Consider the following 25642-nt stretch of genomic DNA (forward strand, 5'->3'; position numbering starts at 1 on the left):
CATCTCAAGATGAAGCATGATGATGGCTTGTGCCCTCTCATCATCTTCAATATCTTCAACCTTAGTTCGATCAATTACCTTAGTGCCGAAGATGAATGGCCAAAAACCTTTGGACATCATCTTGTACTTGACAAGGACTTGCCAAGTGTGGAAGCCCTCTCCAGAGAACTTCTTAATTTGGTGTTGTCCTTTGACATTGGGTATTGAAGGAGATTATAAGAGAGTAATGGGCTGATTTATGAAGAAGAAAAAATCAGAACTTTGTGATGTTTTGGCTTAAGTAGAAAGAGAAAGGCTTATGAGAGTGCAACAACCCTTAATCAAGCCAAGGATGTTGCATAAAAAAGGAGATTAAGATGGTGAAGTTTATGGTTTAGCACTTAGGGTTTGCACCCAACCACTAATTTTGATGGAGATTAGCTTTATTAGTATCAAAGAACACTTTGTTTGGTGATTAAGATCACCATTAGTGTTTAACAACACTATTAGGGCTTAAGAGCACATTTCTAGCGTCTAATGACACTTGCATTGGTGATTAGATTCACCATTAGTGTTTAAGAATACTCTTAGTGTTTAGAAACACTTTGAAATGGCTCTCCTTTTGCTGAATTAGTAGCCTCATTAGTGTTAATCAACACTATTAGTGCTTTAAAAAAGCACACTTTGAGAAGCTTTGTGCACTTGAAGATGTTGATGAAGCTTGATAACAATGAGGCTTATGACACCTCATGGTGTATGCCCACAATATCAGAGAATCTGGAGCAAAACACTTCAAGAAGCACTTAAGAGATTTGAAGCTAAGAGGAGAGGATTAGTGCAAAAAAGGACACTTGATTTTGAAGCTTTAATGGAATCAATGGCTACCAAGTGAGCAGCTTGGTTTTTTGACTGTAGTGCATGCGTGAGCAGCCATTGGGGCTGATCTCTAAGCTGTAGATACTTGAGATTGTGGGCTTCAAAAGCCCTAAGCCTACATAGCTTATAATCGCCTACAGACGGCGAATGGTTGTACGATAGTAGTTGCGCAAAATTCGTGCGCCAGCCTGCTCAGGCGACAATGACGCAGCTGAGAGAGTTGCAAACCATCAATTGGCTCTATGAACTTGAGCGTCTGGAGGTCTTCTTCACTTTCCTAGTTGAGAGCTCGCCGAGTTCTTGCCTCCACAAGATGCTAGAGCTCCTCCACTGGCAGGAGGTTCAACTCCACAAAAAAAGGGAATAAATTTGACCTATTCTATACCACAAAAATGACCTAATCTTTGCCATGCTCTAGATACCATGTTAGAATTTCGTGGTGCTCATGCTAGATCAAATATGTGGAGGAGAGAGACTCACAAAGTACAAGAAAAGATCTTGCTTATTAAGTTGCTCAAAATACAACTAAGCTTCATGCTCTATGAAATGCCTTCTAGCTCCACCTTTAAATAGGTGAGCTAGTGGACCATAAGTCCATTCACACACACACACCCTTCTCCTCCCCTTTTTCATAACCTTAGTCTCTTAATAAAAGGTAATTTAAGCATCTCTGAATTATTTAAGAGGGTAAAATAATATTTTTAAGAGGGCTTCAAATATATTCCTATAACAAAGAGAGGTATAGACATGTCAATGCTACATCTTCAAAATCTAATGGTGATCAAATTCAGAGAACTGTACAAGCTACTCTTTGAGCTCAAGAGTCTACAAAAGAAAAGAAGAGTAGCCATAAAGCTTTTACTTCTCAGAATTTCGATTGCAACAAGGACACTCGCACCATACTTACTTGGCTCGGTTAACTAGATGATTATTTTTCAAGGGAGAAATTCTATGAGAATGATAAAATCAAATGTGCTACCAATCACTTGGTGGACAATGCAGCATTATGGTGAAACGTCATTAGAACCAGCAGTGCAAACATAAATCTTGGAAGAGATTTCAAAAACTCATCAAGAAAGATTTCTTATCTTCACAATACCTTTAAAGTTAAGGCTAGACAACGATGGTTTATATTCAAACAGCTTTTGATAGAGAGAATGTATTGGCTTATGTGGATAGGTTTTGACAAAATTTGTTACAAATATAGGTAATCGAGAAGGTTCACACTAAGGATAAAAGAAGGAAGTTCATAACATGATTGAAACAGTGAGAGGAGGGATGAGAACCCGTAGTGCAACATGGCAGTGTGACAACGCTCATGGGAGACATGGTGGAATTGCTTCTCAAGGAGTTGTAGAGCTTGGAGACCTCAAGGGTTACGAGCTCCGCCATTGGAAAGATTCTCACGATAGTTGTGGTTCACCAGGTAATCTCTTTTTGGATGTGTTTCAAGGAGGGTTAAGGTGAGCCATAACATTTTGGTGCCGCTGCCCCACGGAGCCATCCCTTGGCTTTTTCCATTGTTTTGCCTCTAATCTATGCATAACCCATTGCCCATTATCTTGATCAATGGTTTTCCATGAAAAAGATGTGGAAGATGTGGATTTGATGGTGATTTATGTGAGATTTGGTGTAGAATATCTCTCTTTTTGTTTTTTGAAAATAATGTTTTTTTGCTTAATTTTTAGATTAATTTGTTGATTTTGTTGTTGTTTTATGGTTTTTCATGTTCTTAGGGCTTGGATGACGTGAAAAGGGGTCCGTCGACAAAAAAAAGACTCTGGAAACCGCCCCTGTTTGGAGGCCCGTATCTCCTAAAGCATTATCCGATGAAGGCGCTCTAGGGCTCATCGGAAAGCTGACATCGAGATCTTCGACTTTAGACTCGGTCGTCCGAAGTCAAAATCGACCATTTTGGTCTCTAACTAGCAGCCTCAAAATTTGACCCCAAAAATCGAGGTAAAAAATAGCCCAAAAACCACAAAAATCATAAAAAACAGTGCAAAAAACGACGACGAGCCATATTCGGCTACTTTATGAGAGTCTAAACGACAAAATCACGGACGATTCAGGGAAATAAAGTTGTAGTACTCCAAAAATACTACAACTCTCTCATATAGAGTTTTTCAAAATTCGTTTTGAAACACTCAAAAACGTGCTGCGAAACAGGGACAGTGATGGAAAATAGGTTTTATGACCTCCTCTTCCATCTGGGAAGTTCCTAGCATACGCTTTTTTCGACAAAATTATCCCTAAGGTCGTTCACGTGCGTATAGCGTTAATTAGGGCAAACGGACACCCGTTTGATCCAAAACGAAGAGTACGCCAAGCCTCTTGAGGTTGTACGAGCTGTGGGAAAGTATAAAAAGTATTTTAAAAAAACTAAGATTGCTCATTAAGAACCATTTAAGCACTCTGACATGGCCACGATAGAGGGTTTACCAGGGATCACACAAGGACTGAAGCTGACATCTTCGAGCCATTATGATCTATGCCACAAATTCACCTCCCATTGCCATTGGCCATGCCTATAACAAGCATGTCATCGGGTTTTACACCCCCTATCACTTTGATCCTGTCGGGCTTTGGTCCCTTGCCTAACAATCCTGCAAATCCTATAAGTACCAACCCTTTCTTGGACGCCCACACCTTGGACATATTGACTAGTCTAGGAAGGGGGTGGCCCAAGGACTCACTGAGTCTCTTCCAACAAGAGCACTCACATACGGCCTCAGTGACTCATACAAAAATACGACCATACAAATTTTCAAAATAATGGGCAAATACGACGGGACAACAGATCCTGTTTAATTCATTCAAATGTTTGAACAGAGATGTGAAGCCTTTGGAAATCCAAACTGTCCCACTAAGGTACATGCGTTCAACTTATGCTTAGAGGGAAAAGCTAGTCAATGGTTCATCGGTCGCCGGCAATCAAGACCAACTTCAAAACCTTGAAATCAACCTTTATACATGGCTTTTCCAGACAAGGTGATCGGTGGAGTGCATTAACAGAACTCTATTCAATTGAGCGTCAACCAAATGAATCCATTAGAGATTTTATCCTTAGGATAAAACTCTTGGACTCACGTTGTGAGTCATGGGAAAAATTAAACGATATTCAATTGAGGAGAAGTTTCATGATGAGCTTAAAGAATAACAGCTTACACAACTTGATCATTGTAATCAATCCGGAAACATTCGATCAATGTTGCAAAGAAGCAGTACGTTTAGATGATAACATGCTAGAAGATGATTATGCTACGAGGTGTTCCTTATCTAAACCAAGTAAAGCAATGGCAAAAGAAAGATCGATCTTGGAACTGACATTCCCAGAATTTTATGCAACCTTGTTTAAAACCTTGCAACCAACATCTATAAGAGAGGATGAAAACCTTCAAAACCAGACATTCTTGATATCTTTAAAAGTGAGGAATGAAATGCCTTTGTGTTGAATGTAATCACTACGACCATCCCAATCCTCATTGTGCATATAAGGCACCTATTCTTCTATAATGCATATATTGTAAAACCTTTGACATGATACTAAAAAATGTCCTGCTTCATCCACAATGTAGTCAAAACCTCCATCTCCCGGTGCACCAAACAGAAATAGTCCAAAGGGGTAGAAACTGCTCAGGAAGCAGTTAATCGAATGCTTCAGTGTTTCCATTATCGTGGACCTCACAAGGTGGCAGACTGCACAGTTTGGAATACTTCCATGCCCATAGTCACTGACACCTTGCGACCACTATGTGAACGATGCGGCATTGATCACATGTTCCAAGATTACCCAAGACGACTTGCTTCAATGTAACTTGTCTCACAAAATACAACTCTTAACATCTTAAGTGTACAAAACGGGCAATTGTCCACAGTGCCATTGAATGTGCTTACACGTTTACAAGCCAAGGCACGACAAACAATTTTTAAAAAAACGTAAAAGACAATACCTCAACATGGGTAGAAGAACATGCTTTAAAACAGAACCCAAAAAAAGTAGCAAAACCTTCTAAAACCAAGAAAAACAGAAGACAACAAACTGTCGAAACCAAGGTCAAATTAAAAGACAGGGAAAAGGAGCCTATAGAGGACATAAACCCAAAAAGAGACATAAACACAAAAGAGTCAAATGCTATACAAGATGCGGAAGCATCCACCTCAAACACCACCACACAAACCTCAACACCCATATGTGTGACACATGATACAAAAACCCAAAAAAAAAAATTCGATCTTGCGCATGGGTAAACATAATGAAAAACTGATAAACCAAAGAAAGTCAGAGAATGAAACAAGTTCTAGTACATCACTGAGGATGAAACAAGTTCTTACTCTTTGCTCAGTGCACCACATAAACTAATCAAGAAACTAGAACCCACCTAACCACCCCAAATGGATAACGATAATCACATCATATGCAAAACGCAAAAAGCAAGCTCAGGACAGCATGCCTAGCTTGGTTGAATGTCTTACACAGGGTCACCGGTTTTGATTGAGCCTCATAATGCCAATCCTAAAACAACAACCAAAATACAAAGCCTACATGAGTATCGCTCCCCCTTTCAAGAGGAAGACATACAAAGCCTACATGAGTATCGCTCCCCCTTTCAAGAGGAAGACATACTCTCTTACAGAAGAGTCATTTGAAACATATTGTATGAACTATACGCTTGAGAAAGCACGTGAGGAAGCATCCACCTCAAAGACCACCACACAAACCTCAACACCCATATGTGCGACACATGATACAAAAACCCAAAAGAAAATTCTTGCGCATGGGTAAACATAATGAAAAACTGATAAACCAAAGAAAGTCAGAAAAAGAAACAAGTTCTAGTACATCACTAAGTGAGGATGAAACAAGTTCTTACTCTTCGCTTAGCGCACCACATAAACCAATCAAGAAACTAGAACCCACCCAACCACCCCAAATGGATAACAATAATCACATGACATATACGAAACGCAAAAAGCAAGCTCAGGAGAGCATGCTTAGCTTGGTTGAATGTCTTACAGGGTCACCGGTTGTGATTGAGCCTCATAATGCCAATCCTAAAACAACAACTAAAATACAAAGCCTAGATGAGTATCGCTCCCCCTTTCAAGAGGAAGACATACTCTCTTACAGAAGAGTCATTTGAAACATATTGTATGAACTATACGCTTGAGAAAGCACGTGAGAAATTCGATAATTCCCTTACAAGATTAGAACAGTCTCTCAAAACCTCATTCGGAGGAATGCTCTCCACTCATGATAAAGCCAGCATCACATCAACACTTGCACCTTTAATGGCTCAACCTGAGTTATATAAGGACATAACGAACTCCATAAAATAGGACTGTGAGAATTTGCAAGTTTCCAAACAGACCTCATTAAGAATTGTCAGAGGGCTAAGTGTGTCAGTGTACGCATTGAGTACTCTTGAAAAAACTGAAGGCCAAAATGAGGATGAAAGTGAATGAGAGTATGAAACAGAAACGGGATCTGAAGCTGAAACAATAACCCAAACACCCAATGGCATGGTTCCTTTTTGGAAGATTCTATCATGGATGGTTGGATTTTCCTAAAGGCAATGATGTTAAGCTCAAAACGCGCATTGATTAGCCCTTGAGCTAGTCATAACATCGTGACAATAGACACTTGGGTGTCATTGGGATAACCTAAACTCATCCCTACAAGCAATAGTTTTGCAAGAGGAGCCAATTGACAAAACATTGAAGTTCCAGGTTACTTTAGATACACTACTCAAACAATCGCTGGCGATATGGAATTTACATTTCATGTTACCCTAAATTCTCTTGAGCATGATGTCGTCCTTGGTGGAACTTGGATAGGTGAATCGTTGTATTCACTAGATGAATCCATGCAAATAATCACCTTGAACACTCCTGCAGGCCATGTACAATTGCTATTTTATATGAGGAAGAAACCTTGCAGGAGCTGGAACTTCCAACATATCTTACTGAAAAGATTCCTAGGATTCTGGTTGGATTGGAAATTGCAAATAAAATCACCACAGCTCAAGCACAAACTTTATCCAACACGAGAACACAATCTCATGACCCTCGAGCTATAGGATTTGTTAGGTCAACCAACACTCACGGAACATCCTGCAAGGATTACCTTTACATAAGACTTGAACATGCCATGTTTGGGGTACTTTGAACATACAATGTATATTGAAACTAACCTCCTCACTTGCAAGTTTTTTGTGGTTGAGTATGTGTTGGAAGAAAATTTAATCTTGGGGCATAAATGGACTGTTGCTGCTGCCAAAGCACCACTGTGCTTTGCTAGCGATAGTCATGATGATGGTCAACAAAAAAAAGTTGACAATACCATATTGCAAGGAAGAGGATCTAGCTTTAATGGATACCTATGATGTTGAATGCAAAAGGATACAAGTCTCTTTCACAAAAGCCCTTCTATACAATGACCTACCATTTGCGTCAACGACCGACTCCGATAAAGCATCTACTCCTTCAACCCCATCCTCACCTATGAAGTTCAATGCCAAAACCTCGCAATCAGCATCTATTCTTGAAGAAGTTCCCACAGCTAAATCATTTATCTCTAACAAGGAACTCAAAGGAAAGACCCTGGAACCTATGCATCTTCATCGACAAACCTCACCAAAGGAGACAACCACATGCTCAAAGGCCTCGTTATCGCGAGACAACCACTCAACAAGAGACTCTAATCTCATCATCATCAACAATGCCCATGAGTCTCAAACCTACAGCCTTAGCACTAGCCCAAAGTCAAGGAGGGCCCCAAATCTTCCCCATCAGCCCAAAAGAAAACTCTACTAAGACTTCCACAATCACGATACCTTAATAGTATCAAAATGTGGGTGGAGAAGCAGCTCAAGGCTACTATGAAGGTGCCAATTAAATCTGGGTGCCTCGACAGTCAAAACCTCTTCCTCAACATAGCACTTGGAGGCCAAGGAAGAAGAAGAGTACTCCACAACACCGTCCACAAAAGCCTATGCAAGTTCCTTAAAGAACTCCACCAATGCAACAAGTGTGGGTACCAAAAACACTACTGCAGGCACAAGGGTAATACCAATGAAATACCAATGCTTGGGTCCCCAAATGCATCACAAAGACCCCTAAGCTTGCACAAAGAAGAAAGCCTCAGTACCAAGCACATCGGCCACCAATTTATAGTGTTCATCAAACGATGGGTTCCTGTGCATGTGCTTCAACAACAAGGATACTATGATGGTAATCATCATATGGTTACCAAAATCGAACAATGTGAAGACAACCTCACCACTGACTTCAACCCCAACAACTTCACCTAAAGTTCAACAAGAATGGAGGCCCAAGTTATGACAAGCAAATCACTCAACAACTCTCGTGCATTCAGCACCAACATAAGAGCTTCTATGTTCAACCAAACAATCAGCAGTCTTCCCTACTACCTCGACAACATCTGAGCAACAAATTCAAGAATCAACACATCAGCAAGACTTATGAGCGCATTAAGGACAAAAACATGTCGCATATGAAGCATATTGTCTATATTATCTCGGAACATTATTATTCGTATTATTTTGTTAGCCAGGTGCCAAATGTTTATACTTATTATTTATGCATGCTTGTGCGTGGCGTTGCTATATTCCTAGCACATAAGTTAGAAGAGTTTTGATTAATTACACTTAGTGCGCGTGAACAAGCTTTAGTGTTTGAGCTATTTTTGTAAAAGTGGAAAAGCAAGCCCAATTTTGTATGCACAACTGTTAATAGCTCCTTGGGCTATATATTGAATGCAATTCTCAAAATACTCATGTCGTGGAAGTGGAGCTACATGCATGAGGGGGGAGATTGCACCCAACAGTGTCTTCATGATGTTGATCTATTTCTCTTGTTTTATGCTATGCTATGCTCTATCATATCAATTTGATTCAAGTCTATGCTTTAATCTTTGATGTATTTGTGAGTTTTTAATTATTTCTTCAAGAAGTACATAAGGTCCCATGACATCCTATGCAGTGCACAATGTTGGAAATGCTTAATCATGAATATACACTTGTTTATAATGTTTTATGCTTTATAAGCCATCAATAACTAAAGAGTGGGCACATACTTATAAAAAGAAAGATCATATTTTAACAAAAAAATTACCTTTTGAAACAATTACCCATTTCATCTTGATTGCCTTTACATTGTATTTATAAGTCTTCTTCAAAATTGCCTTTACATTGTATTTATAAGTCTTCTTCAAAATTGATTTTCCCCTTATTTTGTCTAGGTCATCAATTAATAACCCTTTGATTTTGCATGAGTGACACGTGCACTATGTTGCATGGTTTATCTAGGTTATCAATTAATAACCCTTTGATTTTGCATGAGTGACATGTGCACTATGTGGAATGTTCATTGTCCCCAAAATTCCAAACCCATTTTTTTAGTTTTTTGTCTTCTTTGCATAAAGTGAATATTATTATAAGTCAAATTCTAACCAATGAAATTTACTTTTCCACCTTTCATTCCATGATAGTTTTGCTACTTTTCTTTGATGATGTCCTCTTCGTCCATGTTCCTCTTGCCTTTATTTAAAGCATCCTTATTCTCTACTCACAACACCTTTACCCTTGAAAATTTAACAATGTTTACCTAGATGATGTCACTTAAATTAGAGACTAATGCATATGAACATTGATTACAATATGCCATAATATAAGAACATTTGCTCAAATATTTACAAATTGGGAAAGAAAATATGTATACATTATTTATTCAATAGTTCACTAAGATAAGAAGAAAACTATGGACTATTTATTTAATAATTCACTGAGATGTGAAGAAAAAATTAGGACTTCTCTCATTGCTCATGTGTTCTCCATCTCTTTCTCTATGTACATTACATTACAATTGCAACTTTGTGTGTGCGTGCATACACGCGCGCGCGTGTGTGTGTGTATGTTGTGTGTGCATGCATGCACATGCACGCATGTATAACAAAACAAGAAAATAAGAAGAAATTGCATGCACAGACAAGAAAATTAGAAGATATTATAGGAAAATAAGCATGCAGGATGTGTTCTCCATCTCTTTCGCTATGTACATTACATTACAATTGCAACTTTGTGTGTGCGTGCATACACGCGCGTGTGTGTGTGTGTGTGTATGTTGTGTGTGCATGCATGCACATGCACGCATGTATAACAAAACAAGAAAATAAGAAGAAATTGCATGCACAGACAAGAAAATTAGAAGATATTATAGGAAAATAAGCATGCAGGAGCCCTATAAACATTAGGAACAACGAGAAGATATGTCAAGAAGGAAATGAGAAACATGCCCACTCACAAAGATAATATGTAGATTTGAATCATCCTTGAAGATCTGCCCACACTAAGCTCCTCCTCCTTTCTCTCTCTTTATGGACATTCATCATCTCATGGATCAAGCACATTACAAGTTGGCTTTTGAAAGTAGGTCATTTTGTTGCAACATTAGTAGTATATCTTTGACTTAATATATTACCATGGCACATGCATGATGCATTTTTATTTCCATGCAATAAGTAAAAAGCATATGCAAAGAGTAGGTTTTAGGAATGTACTTGAAGATAACTTTTTGCCTTCTCTTGAGAAGAGACAATGCCTTCAAGATTCAAGGCATATAGACTCCCAATTTGTTAATGTTGTTTTGTATGAAAATGCTTCTCAAGACTCAGCTATAGGTGTGCACTCAGCTATAGGTGTGCACTAAGCTACAATAGATATTTCTCTTGAGTTTTGATTTGAACTCCTTACTGAAAGTGGTATATTTACAACAATGGAACTTTCGGGGATTTTAGAGCATTGAAGGGAAATGTGTATAAAACATTATGCACTAAACTCAAGGGCCATAGAAGTCTTGTGCTAAAAAGTGACTCTCAAGCAAGCTTTGTGTGTATACACACTTAGCAAGGAAGGGTGTGCACTCTGTATATTGCACACAAGGATGTTCTAGATAATAAACCCTAAAAGCAAATAACTCGGTTGTGTAGTTATTAGTGATTCGCAAGTTGTGAGGCAAAAATGGAGGGAGCTTTTGGAAGGTGGAGAATTAGAGGTGCATATAGTTCCCATAAACTTACAATTAATTAATAAATTTTAGAAAAGTTTTAGAATGAAGAATAATGTTAGAAATTAATTAGAGTAACTTTGGGCTCTTTCCCTTCTTCACCTTTTCCACACACACCTTAGTATTACAAAAGTTTGGCGTGTGCGAGAAAAAATCTTGAGGCGTGTGGAGAAAACCCTAAAGGAATAGAAGGAGACACGTGGCAAAATCCTGGAGTGACAGCGTGGAGGTTGGAAACCCCTCTCTGTCTCTCTACTCTCTCCTCTGCCTCTCTCTAGAACGCAGCGAGCTCCATCTCCGTGAGCTGCTCTCTCTCTCTCTCTCTCTCTCTCTTCTCTCCCCCGGTGTGTGTATGGCGGATTTCGTTCTTTCGATGGTGCCTTCCAGAACAGTTTTAGGTTTTGATTGTGGGTTGCATTGGCTTGTTTTTTTTTTTCCTTTGCTGCTCGTGTGTGAAACTGTTGAGGTCTGGGCATCTGTTTTCTGCGCTAAAAGCAACATTAGCACGCTTGGTCAACAATACACAGCCTAAAAGGAGAATGTGGGTTGCTTTTTATGGGTCAAATCAAAGCTTAATTTCTGCAAAGGGGGGCACGCAAGTGGCGATGCAGTCAGCGGGCTGAAAGGTCGGTGGCATCTCTTTCTTCTCTGCGTGTAGAGAGAGGAGGGGCATTGTTCTGAGATAGGACGTGACGAGATGGCAGTGACGGTTGGGGGCGTTTATGTAATGGTAACGATGATAGTGGCGATTATATGATGTTGTGGAAGCTTGGCCAACAGCATGCATTTTTTTTAATCTTGGTGGGCACTCTAGCCTACTACAAGCTGCCCACTTGGCCGTCGCTCGCATCAGCCCTTCCTTGCTTCTCGCTTCTTTGAAGCTTTCACCGCACTCCCATTAGGGTACTACACACACACACACAACTCCCGCGCTCAGCGCCCCCGTCACATCACCATCGCCCGTTTCATGCTTTTTGGGTCCCCTCTCTGTGCTGTGTGCGCGACTGGGCCCTCCTCATCTCTGCCGATTGGGCTCTTGGCCCTACTTTCCATCTCTGCCCAGTTCAGGCGCTCTTGCCTGCTTTGGGGTCCTCTCTCTAGATTCCCCCTCCTTTTGCTTCCACACTTGGGTCTTCCTGTGCCTCCTTCCCCTGCTTAGGGCGCCCCCTCTGTTGCTGCGTTCCTCCTTGAGCGATCCTTCCCTCTTCAACATGTAAGTACCCAAGCTCCTTTGACCTTGTGTGCACTTTTATTATTATTACTTTGGGTCTTGTTGAAATATGTAATATGAAAGATGTCCCTTGTTTTGATTTTATTGTGTAGATCGTCTCTCTACCTTTTCTCTGTATTGTTTTCTCCTGTCCTTCATCTCCTAGTTGGGATGCTTTTGATAACACCCTACGATTCCTGAGTCTCTATGCATTGGGTGATGATTTTTTAGAGAGTTATCAATGTTAAAGATGTCATAATACCTTGCCACTGCTTTGGCAGTGGAGTGTGCGCAACATACTTTATCAGTGGCTATCGGCATGTGCAAAGATGGAGCACGAAGATGAAGAGTTTGAAAAGCTTCTTGGAGAGATTCCCCAAGCGACAGCGAGCCCGGCTCAGCTAGAGGGCTTAGATTCAGCTGGGGAACCAGCCACAACAGCCATAATAGTAGCAGATGAAGCCCCTTCCGAATCTCTAGGCAAGGAGACTTCGCTGTTGCTTAGCACTGGAGAGTTTGATGAGCTATTCCAGCTCTTTCAAGCAGTTGGAGAGCTTGAGCGATGTGAAGATCAGTGTAACTCTCTAATTTACCCTGCACCATTGGTAGGCAATACAAACACTGATGTTTTACAGGCGTCAATGGGCATGGATCATCCCCAAGGGAATGAACCAGTTAAGCACGAAGAGGAACCTTTAGCCTCCCTTGGATTTGCAGAAAGCCCTTCAAAGGTATTGACATTTCAGTTGTCAGACGCTTCCCTAGCAGCTGCATTTGCAGATATGGAATTGCAGATCAATCCTTCGTCTAATCATAAAGTAAACTCATTTGAAGAGATGGGACATGATCGGTTGATGAGTGATGGTGTGACTGGGGAACCCAGTACTTTGTATACGCAGCTAGGGGGTGGCGTAAGCAGTCTCGTAAGTGTACAAGGTGCCACAGCTGATATGTCTTCAACAGTGCCTGCTGGTTTTAGGACCTTTCCTTCCGCAGCATGCAACAATCCTCCATACTCCATGTCCACCCATTTGTTTCCGAATCCAAATAGCGCTTCTGTTGTGGAAGGATTGAGACAGGATGTTCCTAATGGTAGTAGCTTTTCCAACGTTGATGCTCACATCAACCATGGGAAGGTAGCTTCTTATGCAGGTGCAGATGACCCCACTTTGAGTGGTCCCAAATGTGGGGTGTCGCCGTCTGCCTATGCCAACTTCAAGGGTTTGACACACAGGATCAGTTCACAGTCTCATGCCGTTGGAACCAACAGTTATACACATTTCAATGCTCTTTCAATGGGGGTTGGCCTGGATTTGGATAATGGCATGGGTTTTCGTTCTCATGACACTGGGATGACAACTATGCAGATGTTCCCTGGCGCTTTTCCAGATTTGAATTTGTACTCTGGGCAAGTAGAGGCTATGGTTAACATCTCTCTTAACGGAGAGCAAGGTCTGCATAGGAATTCTGTAGTGGCATCGTATCTTCAAGCTCAGCAGGTACGCGAAATGCAGCTAGCGTGGAAGAGAAGAGAGGAAGAAAGGCTGCAAAGGATGCAGCAGATTCTGGGTCATCATTCGCAGTCATTGGGGTGCCAGCCAAATCATGCAGGTGCTAGACACAATACTACCTTCCCATCACTCTATGCAGGTATAGACCGGGCCCACAGTCCTCAGGCCGGACCAACAATGGGTCCTGCAGACTGGAGGTTGCGTGCTTGGAATCAGGGGAGTGCAATGAGATGCAGCTCTGAAGAGCTCACCCCTCAGTCAGAAAATCTTTGCACATTTTTTGCACATTGTAGCAGTGGAGACAGTTGTCGGGTCCTACATTCTCAGCCAAGTGGTACTGTGAGGAACAAGGCTTTCCAGCTTAGATCAGTGCCATTTGAAAAGGTTTCGCAGGGGATAACCACCTTGGACCACCATGATGAGAAGCAGCCATCTTTTCCAGTGAGAATCCTGTCAAGAAAAAGCTCTGGAGCTGTGTCTGCTTCTCTCTCACCCTCTGTAGGTTGTGAATCTGCCATTAACAACATGCATGCGAATGGGCAGTCACAAGTGGGCAGTCACCAGTTGGCTCTATTACAGAATGCCCAATTGGAGCAGCAGAATTTAGAAGGTCTCACTGTGGACCCACTAAAAGTTGATTTACATAGGCTTACAGAAGCATTGCAACCACAGCTTAAGTATAGCTCCTTAGCAGAGATTGAAGGTCGTATATTCTCTGTGGCCAAAGACCAGCATGGGTGCCGCTTTTTGCAGAGGAAATTTGATGATGGTGCCATGGAGGATGTGCAGAAGATTTTTTCGGAAATAATCGACCATGTGGTCGAGCTGATGACAGACCCGTTCGGCAACTATCTCATTCAGAAGCTCTTGGAGGTTTGCACTGAGGATCAGAGGTTGGACATTTTAAGGTCCCTGACCAGTAAGAGAGAACTCATCAATATTTCACTCAACATACATGGGTAGGCCAACATTTGCTTCGTCCAGTTTTACGAATATTGACTGTGTTCTCAGTTTTGTACACGACATGCTGACTTCGTGTGTTTGTAGGACAGTACCCGAGCTGTGCAGAAGCTGATCGAAACCTTGAAGTCCAGTCAGCAGGTATCCATGGTCACGGCCTCTTTAAGATCAGGAGTTGTGACCTTGATCAAGGATTTAAATGGAAATCATGTTATACAGCGCTGTTTGCAGCATCTCAGCAACGAAGACAACCAGGTATTTCTTATGCCCTTACTTGCCCCCCCCCCCCCCCCCCCCCCCCCCCCAACACCCCCCTTCCCCTCTCCTTCCTTCCTTCCTAGTCCCCCCTCTTAACCACCATCACCTCCACGCATGCATGCACAATATGCGACCAATATTGACTAACATAACACCCACATTTTGCAGTTTATTTTTGAGGCTGCTGCATGTAACTGTGTGGAAATTGCTACACACCGCCATGGTTGCTGTGTGCTGCAACGATGTATCCATTATTCAACAGGAATACCGAGGCAACAGCTTGTTTCGGAAATTGCTGCAAACTCCCTTTTACTTGCTCAAGATCCGTTCGGGTTAATATCTTGTCTGGTTTCTAAGAAGTCTGTTCCAAGAAAGTTGTTGTGGATGTGTGTGTGTCCGTGTGAGTGTATCTGTGTGGCACAGAAACACACAAGATTTCTCTCAGCAATGGTGACCCTTTTTTTTTGGGTTTTTTGTGTGGCAGTAATTATGTTGTTCAGTATGTTCTTGAGCTGGGCTTATCCTGGGCATTGGAAGAAGTGATGGATCGTCTTGCCGAAAACTATACTCATCTCTCCATGCAGAAATTTAGTAGCAACGTTGTGGAGAAGTGTCTGAAGCTTGCTGGAGAGGAGTGGCGAGTGCGCATTGTGCAAGAGCTGATGGGCAACTCTCATTTCTTGCAATTACTACAGGATCCCTATGCAAATTATGTCATACAGTCAGCGCTTACAGTTTCAAAGGTAGTTGATCGATGTACCATCTGTACTTTTAGCTTGCTTCGAAGGACCCAACTGGCTCTCCCCCCCTCTCTCCCTCCCTCCTCGAGAAATACTGAAGTGTAATTGCATGCATGCTTGACACATCCCCTCAGTCTCCTGGCTGGGTGGGGTTGCCTATTGTCTGCCTGAACCTGTCCATATCCGATTTTTCCTGTTTCGTCCAAATGCAAGTGTCCAACAGTGGCCATTGTGACCATCGTGTCCAACAATGTCAATTTCTGATCTCCCATTTCCTTTGGTCCCTGTGTTGTCATTCTCATTGCCTCTAGGCACTGGCTAATGGATCTTTTTTCAGCCTGATATTGCTCAATTAGCACCATAAGGTTTCTGTCTTCTATGGTTGGTTACGAGAAGGCCTTGTAGGTTTCCTTATAGATGGCCTGCTTACTTCAACCTTGGAAACTTTTTAGTTGCTTAGCTGAACTGAGTCATCCACATGTAACACCAGCATTGCGAGTGAACGCCACACAACCCTTGGATGATTGAGCCACAGTGAAAGACGGGAAATTAGATTATGGCACGGGGCATGATTTGGACACTAGCAGACAATTTGTGGCTCTCTTTACAGCTCAACATTGACTCACAAAGTGCCCTAAGTGTGTTTTTAAAGTCCCCTGGCATATGCTATAATGTTAGTTCTAGTAATAGGAGGTTCTAAGGTGAGGCTGTTGGCAAGGTGTCCTGTCATAAATCCCCCTAATTTCTCGGGACACATAGGACATGATTTATTTTGGACGGACACGCATGGCGTGGGAGTCATGAGCATGCGTATGGATCATGTGGGTCACACCCACGTGGAGTCCAAGGGCATGGCAGGATTGTTAGAGAGCATCGAGCAAGGCCCATAGGATGTTCTGATCCTCGGGCAAGGACGCCACAGGTTGTTTTGGATATCAGGCAAGGCCTGTGTAGAGATTGCGTGCAAGGCCCGAAGAGATTTTGGTGAGGTACACTTGGTGTATGGAATGTTTATAAAGTACAAGAAAGCAAGTGGGTGATTCTCCAAGACATCAGTCCATCATGCATTCATGTGTGTGTTGACATTTATTTTATTTGTGCGACATTGTTTGGTTTGCCTGGACAACACTTGGATCTATAGCATGTGTTATCCATGGGGCCAGGGACGCTTGGGGTCCTGTGTGGAGTGTGAGCACAAACCCGTTTAGGACTGATGCAGTGTTCCTCATGTGTTTTGCAGGTGGTAAATATGTTTGTTGCAAACATCAAATTTACTCGTTTATCACTAAACTTGTGTTTGGAGGCACACCCCTAATAAAGGGAATAGGTCAAGTGAAAAAGTTATTAATGTGCTTTTCGATCCAGAACAACTAATACACATGTGGACACCCCTTTTGCTAGGTGTCTATTATTGGAAGAAAAGCAAATTATTAAAAACCATCACTTGTTCTAAAACAAGGAAAGTAATAGCAAAAGCAGGGCCGATTTACTATATAAAGGTGGTTTGGGTGCTGATTTGTTGATGATAACAAGAGCTTGGTGCTTACAAGGAGGTTGGTCAATTGCTCCCTAGTGCTTCTTTGCATTGGTTGTCTTCTCCTAGGGCTGTTCGTGGACATATTTGAGTGGTATGAGGTCTTCCGACACACTTTCATGCTACGAAAGTGAAAATCTGGGATTTCTAGCAAGTGCAATAGTCTTCTAGACAGGGTGGTGGTAAGACCCCCGTCTTACATACACGTGTGATTAAGCAAAATACACGGAAACATATGGCATCTAGCTCACCGCCCAACTATAGAGCCATTCAAGCTCACCCCCAAGCATGGAGGTTAGCAGCATCTGAGGCATGATTGCATTTGCAAAGCTTGGCATCCCACACACCCCTCTTATTTACGCACAGAGTAGTCTCACGTGTCTGGAGTCTAGGTCTGAGGAGCTCTCTCTTAGACTGACTTCAAAAGTCATTTATATAGGCCTCCTATAAACCAGGAGTCTAGGTCTGAGGAGCTCTCTCTTAGACTGACTTCAAAAGTCATTTATATAGGCCTCCTATAAACCAGGAGCCATAAATAATCCATGCCTCATAAATACCACTCACCTCTCCATAACATGCCTAACCCCCAGATCTAGGTCAACCGAACTTGATGTTAGACATGTTAATCTCGCTTGGGACCGGGGATGTAGCATACTCCCTGCCTTAAGAACCATTGATGTCCTCAACAATGAAGCGACTCTTCGACTACGCATTGACTTTCATGTAGCCTCGACCTCAAACCGTCCTTTATACTTCATCAAGTATTCCGAGTAAACGATATTTAGTACGTTGATCTAGAACCAACTCGGGTTTCATAGGAATTTACCTAGTCATGTCTTGGAGGGTAGAAATCTTCCCTCATACTCTCGTCATCTTCATCTAGGCTTTCTTTAGACGATGGGCATGAAACATAGGGTGGATCTTGATTCCGAGAGGTAGTGCCAACCAAAAAGCTACCTTATTTATTTTCTTTGTTGTGACATGCATCGCGGAAACATGTTCATGATTAACACTAATCCTATGTTTAGCAAAACACACGGACGAGGAGGAGGATAGACCTAATCTACTGTATATTGCAAAACATGAATATGTACAATGATCTTGCTGATTCACAGCTTCTTGATGCATACCAAAGATCCTTGCAGTCCTCTACTTGAAAACGCACAAGAGAAGCTCTTGCTAACCCACCACGGTGTCCTTGTTGCCTTGCAAACTCTGACAAATAAATCCTCTTGATCTTTGAATGATCATCCTAACGAATGCCTAATGATCCTATTTATAGGGACAAGGTATCAAGTCGGTTTCGCCTATTTTTCCCACAAAACATTGTCCAAAAAGTCATATTTTGTGTCCAAACTATGCCCAAAGGTGTCTTGGGCACGTCCGGGAGCCTGTAGGGCTGCAAAATCGGTTATAAATCTTCCCCTAAATTTGCACATATATTTGCTAATGAGAATATACATGTCTATGAGCATCGAGATTATGTCACATGCGGAAGCTCTAGGAGTTTCTTTCAGCCCTAAACACTTTCCTGGAACATGTTGATGCAAAACGCAAGCAAGAGAGAGAGAGAGAGAGAGAGAGAGCTGAGTTTCGGTATATTCAATATAGTACAAAAAGGTGCACAATCTGGCTAGCCATAGGTTGCCCCATAAAAGGTTGAAATACCTAGTCTTAGACCTAGTCTATGACTTAGCTCACAAAGGAATTGAATGCCTAACTATGAGACTTACCTTGCTATTTATGGGCCTTTGAAGCACAATTGGGCTGGCCGACCTGTTGTCGGCAAGGTCCCTGGACAAACTCTCTCCAATTGTTGCAGCCGACAAAGAAAATATCCTCTTTAGTTGCTGGCTGATAGCCTCTTGATCTTTTCCAATGTTGCTTAGCTGTAGAAGCTTCTAAATCTGGTTCTAAATTTGATCTTTATCTGTTGCCCTTTAGGGATTGGCTGTAGGATTAGCATGTATATGTCATGCACATGATATCCCTGTTAGAATTAGTGTAGCTTAGTGTATTTGGGATGTGCCTATTTATTGGGCATTTTATGTATTTTCTCCTTGATTTATGAGTCGTGGGTAGTCGGCCTTTCCCTAGAGGTAGTCGGCCAGTTCACATATGCACTATATAAGGAGGCCTCCCATTTCTCACTTTATCATCCATTCCTTTGCACAAGTTCAACAGCTCTTGCTGGCTAATTGCCATTGTAAAGCCTTCATGCTTATATAAAAGGTGATCTTGTCCACAAGCTCTCTCTACTCTCTCTCTTGTTTCTTTTCTGCCTCTGCCTGTGCATTCTCCAACATGGTATCATTCGCTTAGTTTCAGGCTGCTTCATCCTTCTGCTGCAAACTGCTCGCCGTCTTCTATCTTGCTGTCTGTTGCTTCTCCGGCTGCTGCAGACCAGTCTCCTTCAGTGGCTGCGGTTCATTACTCTGCTGTGTTTTCTGGTCCAGCCCTCTTGCTGCTGTCGGCCAGCTCTCGAGGTGACGTTTTGATCTTCAGAGGCAAGCTGCAAAGTGTGTGGCTGCGTTTCTGGTCCAACGAGTCCTCTCCTTGCTGTCGGCCAGCCTTACAGGCTGCGTTTTGTCCTACACAGGCAGGTTCTTGGAGTTGTGGATGTGTCTTCTACTTCAGCATCAGTTGTGGTGAGCTTCTTGCATGAGGTGTTGCCAAACAAGTGGCACTACATCTCCTTCTTCCTGCACGAGTCCCTACCCTTCCGGTAGGAGGTTCCCGGTGGTTTCTTGGATTGTTTTGCTGCTGTCCAGCCTTTGTCTCTCAGGTTTGAGAGGGGGTTGATTGGTTCTCGCTTCGTTGGAATGCACTTGAGAGGAGTCTTGGAGACCTGAAATTTGTGTTCTTTGTTGCTGTGGATATGGCTCCCCCTGTACGAACAAGGATGACAAGTTGAAAGGACCCAACTATGCCCATTGGAAGCTTTAAATGCGGGTTTGGTTCATCCACAAGGGTTTGTGGGATATTGTTCAGGGCATTGAAAGGAAGCGTGAGTGTCCTCAGAACTCTAAGAGGTGGACTCAGGATCAAGTGGATGAATTCGTTGTGGAATCACAAGACTAGGAGAATCGGGATTCGAAGGCACATTCAGTGCTTGTGCGGACCATCACAGAGGAGGTCTCACCGGCCGCGCAAACTCTCACCAGTGCTCATCAGGTATGGTCTAAATTGGAGGATCTCTTTGCTCGAGATTCGTCGATGAGGGCAGTTACCTTGCAAGGGCAGCTCTACGGTTTGTTATTTCTTGTAGGCAGTTCCATGCAGTCTTTCCTCATGAAGGCCAAGGTTATCCATGGGCAATGGGTGCTGCTTTGTCCTCTACTTAGTTGGCTGCACTTATCCTCACCAAGCTTCCCCCAGACTATGACGTGATTTCTCGATCTTTGCGGTGCCAAGTGACATCCATTCAGTTGTATTTTGATGATGTTAGCTCCTTACTCTGGGAGGAAGAGTCCGTCCTTGTTTCATAGGCTAAGTTGAAGGTGTATCTCAACAGTTCTGACGAGGCACTTTCTACAGTTCAGAAGAAAGGTCGGAGTCACTGCTTCTCTTGCGGAAAGAGGGGATATTTGTCCAAGAATAAGGACAAGACCAAGGGCAAGTCTTGTCCTGGTTTCACAGGGTAAGTTGAAGGTGTCTCTCAACAGTTCTGACCAAGCACTTTCTACAATTTAGAAGAAAGGTTGGAGTCGCTTCTTCTCTTGCGGCGGAAAGAGGGGACATTTGTCCAAGGATTGTTTGTCCAAGAAGAAGGACAAGACCAAGGGCAAGTCTTCATCTCAGAGAAAGGGCAAAGACACGAGTGATACAGATTCTAGTACCACTTCTAGGGCTCCCAGGGTGCTTCCGGCTCAGGAGGACCCAAATGGTGTACTTCTCTAGTATACATGCAGTTTCCCCCATGTGCTTCTAGCCAGATGAGGCTTGTGGGCGGGAGGGGACTGATTGCAGCTTCACTTATTGGTGCATGGGAACCGTGACTCAGAGTTCCAAGAATTAGACATTTGGCAGGACATGTCCCTATCTTTTGTGTAGCAGAGATTATGAACTGGATTTGTTCCGAGTTCATTGTTCGAGGCTTTTGGACGTGATGTGTTTTCCGTCCACTGTTGGGGATTCTGGGGCGGTGTGTTCAGCAGCTCATCATCTATTCTTGGAGTTCACTGCACACTTGTGTGGGAATTCGTAGCCAAGCGAAGTTTCTTGCTGTTCGTGGTGGCATTTTGTTTTGAGGAAACATGTTGGCGGGTGCTCTCTCTGAGGTGATTCTGGTATTCGCGGTGCTGGAGGATCCATGGTTGCATCTCCATGAGCTTATCTTCTTCAGACTCTTGCACACTATGAGCTGCAGAGGGGGTGTTAGAATTAGTGCATCTCAGTGTATTTGGGTGTGCCTATTTATTGGGCATTTTATGTATTTTGTCCTTGATTTATGAGTCGTGGGCAGTCGGCCAGTTCACATATGCAGTATATAAGGAGCCCTCCCATTTCTCACTTTATCATCCATTCCTTTGCACAAGTTCAACATCTCTTGCTGGCTAATTGCCATTGTAAAGCCTTCATGCTTATGTAAAAGGTGATCTTGTCCACAAGCTCTCTCTACTCTCTCTCTTGTTCATTTTCTGCTACCGCCTGTGCATTCTCCAATAATCCCCCCTTGCTAAACTTGATGATGGGATTCCAACTTTTGACCCTAGATGATTGTCCTCATCCCCTTGTCTCCTCAAGGACTCCCAAACCTGCTATCCTTACTTTCTTGGCAACGTTTTCATTGAAAACCCCGCTTGGTCTCCAAATCCGATGAAGATCTGTGTATCTGTTCCACCTTGTCCCATTGTCCTTCATGCTGTCCCTGAACACTTTTTTGGTCTTCTTTTCTTGAGTATTGAGTCTAGCACTCTCACTCCACCCTTGGAGGATCATCCTCCCTTGGAACCGTTGCCTGAAAGTATGCTCCAAGTGGCATCTCACTCACAGGATTGCCATTCCCCTTGGGTCTTGTGGAACACCACCAACCAACCTCCTAGGAACTTGTTCCATGTCTTGTGTTACTCTCCTTGGACTGTGCACCTTCATCTGGGACTGAACCAGTGTTTTGCCTTGCTGAGCCTGATGCTCTGATACCAATGTCACTTGTAGAAGCTTTGGGAGTCTTCTTTCAGCCCTAAATATCTTCTTGGAACATGCTAATGCAAAACGCAAGCAAGAGATGGAGAGGAGAGAGAGAGAGAGAGAGAAAGAAAGAAAGAAAGTTATATTAACGTCCACGGGAGGCCGAATCCGACCTATGGGACAGATCAGGTACATCCATTTACATTCCACTCTGGGTATCGATGCCAAAGAGGCATAAAACTGAAAAAAAATAACTCAAAATGAACTCTTAAGACTCTTAAGAGTTTAAATTACAATGGGTTCTATTGCATCTAGTTCGAAATTGAGAGAGAGAGAGCTGAGTCTCACTATATTCAATATAGTACAAAAAGGTGTACGATCTGGCTAGCCATAGGCTGCCCCATAAAATGTTGAAACACCTAGTCTATGACTATGCTCACAAAGGAACTGAATGCCTAACTATGAGCCTTGCCTTGCTATGTAAAGGCCTTTGAAGCACAATTGGACTGGCCGACCTATTGTCGGCCAGGTCCTTGGACAAACTCTCTCCACTTGTTGCAGCCGACATAGAATATCCTCTTTAATTGTTGGCCAACGGCCTCCTGAGCTTTTCCAATGTCTTCCTTGCCTATGCTTAGCTGTAGAAGCTCCTAAATCTGATCTTTATCTGTTTCCCTTTAGGGATTAGTTGTAGGATTAGCATGTACATGTCATGCACATGACATTTTCCATCTAATTAAGGACCGCAACATCATGAAGGTATTACTAGTTCTCATCTTCTTAGAGTCCTTCGAGACTTTAAGGTACACCCACATGTCCTCCTGTAAAATTCTCGGGGTTCATTGTTGGTTAGGGTAATATTGAGCGTGATCTTGAGCACTCTTTACGCTTTCTCTTACAACATATCTTGCGAGAAATCCACTACTGATTGCAACATGATCCCCGCGAGTCCTACGTCAATGGGTGACTTCGGGGAACCTTACATACAAATAAATGGACTAAAACCAGCCAAATGCTTACCAGTGTTATAAGCAAACTCAATCTTTGTCAGATAACATTCCCACTCAGACTGTCTCTTGGAGACATACGCCCTCAGCATATCCTCCATAATTTGGTTAGTCCTCTCCGTTTGACCCTACGACTCGGGATGATCCGAAGATGACATGCTCAAAGCATGTTTCTAGCTTTGAGACCACCGATTATCAAAATTGTGCCGTGAAATTGGGATCTCGGTCACTCGAAATCTCCTCGAGCAATCCATAGAGTTTATATAGGTGCTTTGCAAAGAGCCAAACCAACTCATGGGTCTTTATCGTTGACTTTGTAGGGATAAACCTTGTCATCTTCGTTAATTGGTCCACAATGACCCAGATTGAGTCATGGCCCCTACTGCAGTTGGTCTCTTTGGGGAGCAAAGCATCGACAAGGATTTGTCAATCGGCTCCTCGCCAAATTGCATGATACTTTCTCTGCTTTTTGTTATACTATATCACTTCTTCCTTCTACTCCTGATCTACATACCATTGTTGGCATGCTTCACGATAGGGCCATGAGAAAGAAGACCAGCTAGGGTACTTCCGAGACCCTTCTTCAGGCTAAGGACAAAAGCAAATGATAGTCCAAGGTTTCCACGAGCAACAAAGGTGACTCTAAACTTGCCAACAATCCCTTTCACAAGGAGCTTACTTGTCATTATTGTGGTCTCAAAGGTCACATTCAGCGTGATTGTTGCAAGAAGAAGAGAGAAGGTGGTTCTGCTAAGAAATCCCCCAATCAAACCTCTTCATCCACCAACCAAACTCAAAAATCCTCTTCCACCAAGGAGATTTTCACAATCCTCCAGAGATCTATGACATGATGAGGAAGGATTTCCAGGATGTTATCTTGGAAGAATTTAGGAGCATGATGGATTCACTCATGCAAGAGTTGGTGACTCTAAGTCAGTAAGAAGAGTTGGTGACTCTGTCTACTGGGTCTGTACACTCATGCAAGGGTTGATGACCCTAGTGAGTGTGTGTGAACTCATGAAAGAGTTGGTGACTTTGTTCAATGAGTATGCGAGCCATAGTAGCAGGTGAACGCCGTTCCCACCCCTTGGGAATGGTGGAATGCGTTCCCCCATGGCCGAGTTGCCCGAAACGGTTGGAACGTGCACGTGGAACGCTGTTAAGTGGGAATGGCCAGGGGAATGTTAGGGAACGTCGGGGAACGATTACGTGGAACGATTGGCTGCCGTTCCCCCTTTTGGGAACGATTTTGACGTTTGGCTAAGGAACAAAAAAAAAGAAAAAACGTACCTACCGTCGCCTGCGTACCTTGTTGCGCTTGCCTGCCCACATACTTTTTTGGCCCGTGCGACGTTCGTGCTTGAATAGCTAGATTCACAAGTGGGCTCCTCTCTCGACTCTCGAGTCTCTCCAATCTTCAAAGTTAGTCTCCTTTTCAAGGCAAGGCACTCACTTTTCCCTCTCTCTCTCTCTCTCTCTCTCTCTCTCTCTCTCTCTCTCTCTCTCTGAGTTTGAAGCTTTTACACATGTCACAGTCTGCAACTTTTACACAGCTTGTAGCAAACATTAAAATTTAAAACTCCTCTTGTTCTCTCTCGAGTCTCTCTCCCTCTTTCCCCTTATACAATAGACAAACAAGGACTCGTTTCTCTCACGCTCTCTGTAACTATTTGGCCCTCTAAGCTCTTTTTCACATGATGGAACTCATGCTTGGACACATGGACATGTTGATGGACACATGGACATGTTGATGGACACATGGGAACAGGGTTTCTTAAGCTGGCACAGGAAAAAGCACGAGTCTTGGTCAAAAAGCAAAAAGTCAAACTATGCTGACCGAGAGTTGAGGGCACCATTGGAAAGAGGACATCGAATTGGATCTTAAAGCTAAAAGCCGCTTTTCCAAAAAGTAGCTCCGGGCCAAAAAGCAAAGCCCTTAAGCTACAAAAGCACAAATCAAGAACTTTGTGCATTTTTGACTATTATTAAAATATTTAAAAGAGAAAAGCTAAAAGCAAAGCAAAAAGGTAAAGCAAAAGCAAGGCATATATATAAGAAGCTTGTACCCTCTTGGAGATTCATAAATTTTTTGGGGAGAGCCACCTCGAGAGATTTATCCTTGAAGAGCTAGATCATCATCATCATCGTTATCTCCTTCTCCACTCTCAGCCTCTGCCCTGCTTGCAGCGCCGCCGCCATCTCCGCTAGCGCCTCTGACGCCTAGAGCCATCTCCGTCGGTGCCTCAGTTGCCTAGAGCCATCTCCGTCTCGGCGCCTTAGCTGCCCAGAGCCATCTCCGTCGGCGCCTCAGCCGCCCCAGAGCCCTAGAGCGTGCACCGCCGCAGCCGCCC

General features: G+C 42.9%; 1 protein-coding gene across 5 annotated transcripts in view; it reads left to right on the forward strand.

The window, feature by feature from the left end:
- Positions 1-11101: 11101 nt before the first annotated feature.
- Positions 11102-25642, forward strand: part of LOC147615641 (uncharacterized) — a 38729-nt gene continuing 24188 nt past the window's right edge. For 2 of the 5 annotated variants that reach the window (XM_086778176.1, XM_086778177.1), the window contains exons 1-5: positions 11102-12154; positions 12433-14621; positions 14715-14877; positions 15049-15212; positions 15365-15623. In XM_086778176.1, the coding sequence (XP_086634302.1) occupies positions 12481-14621; positions 14715-14877; positions 15049-15212; positions 15365-15623 (2727 nt within the window). In that variant the 5' untranslated portion in view covers positions 11102-12154; positions 12433-12480. The remainder of the gene's footprint in view (positions 12155-12432; positions 14622-14714; positions 14878-15048; positions 15213-15364; positions 15624-25642) is intronic. The other 3 variants (XM_086778178.1, XM_086778179.1, XM_086778180.1) reach the window with 2 other exon arrangements.

The sequence above is a fragment of the Cibotium barometz genome, chromosome 39, assembly GCF_041138505.1.
Source record: "Cibotium barometz isolate CiBa-2024 chromosome 39, ASM4113850v1, whole genome shotgun sequence".
Lineage (NCBI taxonomy): Eukaryota > Viridiplantae > Streptophyta > Polypodiopsida > Cyatheales > Cibotiaceae > Cibotium > Cibotium barometz.